A 5,218-nucleotide genomic window follows, 5' to 3' on the forward strand; every position below is an offset into this window, starting at 1 on the left:
CTACTTTAATTACTCATAGATCAGAGTTAAAGATAAATATGTGGTTACAATAACAAAGAGTTGCCTCTGATGTAAAGAGAAAGAAAATTAATGAACTGAAATAATTAGTTAAGTGAGAGAAATGAAAGCAGAATTCAAAGGAAGATAATTTTAAGAGCAAGGGAGTGATTAATAATATGAATGCAGAGAGGTATCTACTGACATAGATTCTATTCATCGAGGGGAATATGGAGAGTAAAGTAGCCATCTCCTGTAGCCAGGCAGGACTCCCAGTTAAGGGCTGAGCACACCAAACCATCCACAAAACCTTTGATCCAAAAGTGCCTACAAGAAATACTGGGACAAGCCAGGCGTGGTGGCGCATGCCTTTAATCCCAGCACTCGGGAGGCAAAGGCAGGCAGATTTCTGAGTTTGAGGCCAGCCTGGTCTACAAAGTGAGATCCAGGACAGCCAGGGCTATACAGAGAAACCCTCTCTCGAAAACACAAACAAACAAACAAACAAACACCAAAAAGAAAAAGAAAAAAAGAAAGAAATGCTGGGGACAAAGATGGAGCAGTCTAGGGGAATGCCTAACCAGTGACTAGCCCAACTTGAGACCCATCCCATGGGCAAGAACCAGTCCCTGACACAATTAATGATACTCTTTTATGCTTGCAGACAGGAGCCTAAGCATAACTGTCCTCTGAGAAGTTCCACCCAGCAGCCTACTTAAATAGATGCAGAGACCAAGACCTACAGACAAACATTAGATGGAGCTCTGGGGGTCTTGTGGAAGAGTTGGAAAAAGAATTGAAGGAGCTGGAGAGAACTGGAACCTCACAAGAAGACTAGCAGAAAGACTAACTTGGACCCTTGGGGGGTCCCAGAAATTCAACCTTTAACCAAAGAGGGCTGGATCTAGTGCCCCCAAACATATATAGCAGATATGTAGTTCAGTCTTCTTGTGGATCCCCAAAACTAGATAGGGGTTTGTGCCAGACTCTGTTGCCTGCCTTAGATTCTATTCCTCTAACTGGGATGCCTTGTCTGGACTCACTGAGAGACAATGCACCTAGTCTTGTAGTGATTTGATGTGCCAGGGTGGGTAGGAACGCAGGGAAAACCTCCTCCTCCTTTGACGCAGACAGGGAGTGATGCCACAGTGTTCTGATGTAGCCAATGTTGTGTCAGAGTAAATGACCTCGCAATAACTATGACAATTGGTTGGAGATAACACCTCCTTTGAACCTGTGGTAATGACCTCCTAAGGACAGTTGCCTGGACAGCTCTTCTAAGATCTGATTCTTTATTGAAAAGGAAGAGATTGTTCCTTGAAGTGGACATAGCTAGATGTGAGGACCTGTAAGCTTTCACAAAACCTGTAAATTTTATGGAAGTGGAAGAAGCATCCAGAAATCGGCTGTGCATAGATGGCTTATTCCTCGGACCTTCAGAAATACATGCTGTATGAGCAGAGTAGGACCCACTAAGAAATTGTCAGAGAACAGCCACAGGAGGGAAGCAGGGAGGAGGCCATCACTGAAGCTCAGCAGCCCAGGATCGTCGTTGCTCTTTTTTTATGACATTTCCTTGAGATGACAATTATGATCATTGAATTTAGTTTCTGGTTAATCACGTAAACAGTGTAGCTGTCTATGAGGGGAAATCTTGCATTCTGTTAGACACAAATGCAAATAAAAGTGTGACTGGTCTAGCAACTCAGGGATGCACCTTTCTTCTTGGCTACTAAGATGTTCAAAGTTTACAATCCATGAAGTAAGAACTGTAAGATGGAAGAAATGTTCTCTTTGATATATGGAGCTTTGGTGGGACTTTCAACACACCCCCTAATGTGGATATCTCCCATAGGGAGACTTCATGCCTTACTTTGAGTGTATTGTTTCTGGTAATTTCTTTTTCCAGGATCACTTAAAAATTCATTTTTTTGTCTTTAAGGTCTCTCTCTGTCTCTCTGTCTCTCTGTCTCTCTCTCTCTCTGTGTCTCTCTCTCAGCATTTTATGGCTAAAATGTTCTCTAAATTGAGGTTTTTGTTTAAGAGCTTCTCATCAACTGAGTAGTCACACCTACACCCCTCACAACAATGCACACAACAAACGCCATGGTCAATTTGATTATGAATATTTATTCAACAAAATAAAACAAACCAAAAAAAAACCCAAAAAACCAAACCCACAGCCTTCACTTCTTTTCGTCTGTAAGTCTTGATGGTGACCTTTCTCCATCACTGCCTTGTGCATGCTCACTCCTTTGAAGAATCATTTTAATGTCCTAGGAGAGAAAAATCAAAGAGAAGTTACAAATGAAAATTAAGAATTTATGACTGATGGACATCGTAGATGGCAGTTATTAAACAGTTGCATTTTCCTTTAGTCTTTTCTTTTGTTTTCTCCGAGAAAAAATCTTTCCCACTTAGTGTGAATTCCATTCTGAAACCCCAAGTTCTATCCTTGTAATGATAGCTCAGGGTATTAGAAATTCTCCTTTCTAGTCCTGTAAATGGAGTTGTCTTGATAAGTAGTATTTATAAAAGCAATTACTTAACTCTGTCATATAGTGTGTAAACCAAAAGATTATTTTTCTATAAATGAATAAGACAGTATTCACACTCTATTAAAGAAAAATATAATGCCAAGTTAATCATATCTACATAGAAATTTAAATGTAGAAATTTTGAGCAGTAGATTTTTCCCCCTGGGATTTTTCCCATTTCTTCATTTTTTTTCTTACTATCAGAGATGGTAATGTTAAAATACTTTAATTTCTATTTTTTTATTATTTTATTTTATTATTTTATTAGGTATTTTCTTCATTTACATTTCAAATGCTATCCCAAAAGTCCCCCATACCCCCCACTCCCCTACCCACCCACTCCCACTTCTTGGCCCTGGAATTCCCCTGTACTGAGGCATATAAAGTTTGCAAGACCAAGGGGCCTCTCTTCCCAATGATGGCCAACTAGGCCATCTTCTGCTACATATGCAGCTAGAGACATGAGCTCAGGGGGTACTGGTTAGTTCATATTGTTGTTCCACCTATAGGGTTGCAGACCCCTTTAGCTCCTTGGGTACTTTCTCTAGCTCCTCCATTGGGGGCCCTATGTTCCATCCAATAGCTGACTGTGAGCATCCACTTCTGTGTTTTCCAGGCACCAGCATAGCCTCACAAGAGACAGCTATATCAGGGTCCTTTCAGCAAAATCTTGCTGGCATATGCAATGGTGTCAGCATTTGGAGGCTAATTTTGGGATGGATTCCCGGGTGTGGCAGTCTCTAGATAGTCCATCCTTTTGTCTCAGCTCCAAACTTTGTCTCTGTAACTCCTTCCATGGGTGTTTTGTTCCAAATTCTAAGAAGGGGCAAAGTGTCCACATTTTGGTCTTTGTTCTTCTTGAGTGAAATAGCTGGATATAAAATTAACTCAAATAAGTCAATGGCCTTTCTCTACACAAAGGATAAACAGTCTGAGAATGAAATTAGGGAAACAGTACCCTTCACAAGAGTCACAAATAATATAAAATACCTTGGTGTGACTCTAAATATGGAAGTGAAAGATCAATACTTTAATTTCTTAAATCATAATTTTTTTCAACATAAATGTGAACTTATATATGTAGAATGAACATTCTAATATACACAAAGCACAAAAATTGCATAGCTGTAATGTTAATTTTTAATTTTCCCCCAAAGTTTAGGAAAATGCTTTACAAATGTAAATTTCTTTGCTCCAGCGATGACTGCAGAGCTTTCAGATTGTGGTCACCTTACACATGAAGACACAGGCTGCTTCACTCTCTATCTTGTTGGTTTGCTTATGTGTTCCTGCCAGGACCGATACTGACCCCATTTCTTCAAAACATTGACCTCCTTAAAGACAGTGGGCAACCTTGAGTGAGCTATGTGGAAAAGAACAGTGGCTTACACTGATGTCTAGGTCCCGCTTGCTGCAATGCTAGAGGATGGGCATATATGTTGGTAGACCTTAGTTATCTGTGAACTAAGGTATTCATTTTGTGATTGTCTGACACTCTGCAGCATGGGCAACGTGACCTGCATGCTCTAGATACATGCCAACCAGCATTGGAAAATTCAAGATGAAATAGGGGGCTGTTGTCAGCAGATTGGAGAGAGGACTGGAAGTGTCGGATGCTTGTCACAGTCACATATTTGTCGCAGAAAATTGACTTTGTTCCCTGGTTATGATGTTCCCACTCATTTTGTAACCTTTACACAAATCATTTCCTTAATGATTCAAAAATACTTTTGGATATACTTTCTCAGTACAAGGTCTAGAGGAGTAGAAAAAAAAAGTACATGATGTTACTGCAAATCTGTAAAAATTAATAAAAAAAAAATTCCAGCACCAAGTCTGGAGTTTCCGATCGTATTCACCTCTGACTCTTCCTGGGATTTCAGTTTAACACTTGGTCACTGTGGCCGCCTGCCAGGGAAAACTTTGTCTCTCTCTGGAGAGTTTGAGAACTGAGCCATCTGTCTGTCCATCGAGCTGCCACTGCACACGGTCCGTCTCACTTGCGAGCGTGTCTGGTTCTGATGTTTCTGTATCCACCTCAGTGTCAGTATCAGCAGTGGTATCTGCTTTTTATCTGCCGGGAACTGAGCTCAGCGATTTGATGCTTGTGCACTCATTTTATCCATGCCAAAGCCCCACAAGGAAGGCCTAACAGTTATCTCCATGGTACAGTTGTGAAACACAGGATGCTGTGAAATCGGACCACACATTTCCCAGCATCACACACTTCCAAGAATCTAGGACTTGTTCCCATAAGCACTGAGCCTGTCCACTTTGAAACAGGAGCAGAACTAAGGTGTGTCGTTACCATTTCATGTAATCCTCTTTTTTTTTTCAAGTCTGTATTTTTAAATGCTGTGGCTTTTACACCCAGACTTTGTAAACACAGAACTCTGAAGCTGCAACCTTCATTTTCCCACTGTTTATAATAGCAAACAACTTCTTAACCTTGAAAAACCACATTCTAGCTTTGGCTCTGCTTATCTCGAACAATCTTCAAATAACATCACTGTGGTTAAGGTTCATTTAAAAAAAATGTGATCTATTTACTTGTCCATGGATACCTGGCGTAAAGATGAACAGCATCAGCATGAGAAGCCCCTGACAAGTCTGCAATGTTTATTATCTTTCTACTTACTTCCTTCCTTCCTTTCTTCCTTCCTTCCTTCCTTCCTTCCTTCCTT

At 40.6% G+C, this 5,218-nt stretch overlaps 1 protein-coding gene across 1 annotated transcript in view; it reads right to left on the reverse strand.

Moving 5' to 3' along the window:
* Positions 1 to 2,183: 2,183 nt before the first annotated feature.
* Positions 2,184 to 5,218, reverse strand: part of Spef2 (sperm flagellar 2) — a 163,231-nt gene continuing 160,196 nt past the window's right edge. Inside the window, exon 37 of the mRNA XM_021183947.2 lies at positions 2,184 to 2,273. Coding sequence (XP_021039606.1) covers positions 2,184 to 2,273 — 90 coding nt within the window. The remainder of the gene's footprint in view (positions 2,274 to 5,218) is intronic.

The sequence above is a fragment of the Mus caroli genome, chromosome 15 (assembly GCF_900094665.2).
Source record: "Mus caroli chromosome 15, CAROLI_EIJ_v1.1, whole genome shotgun sequence".
Taxonomy (NCBI): domain Eukaryota; kingdom Metazoa; phylum Chordata; class Mammalia; order Rodentia; family Muridae; genus Mus; species Mus caroli.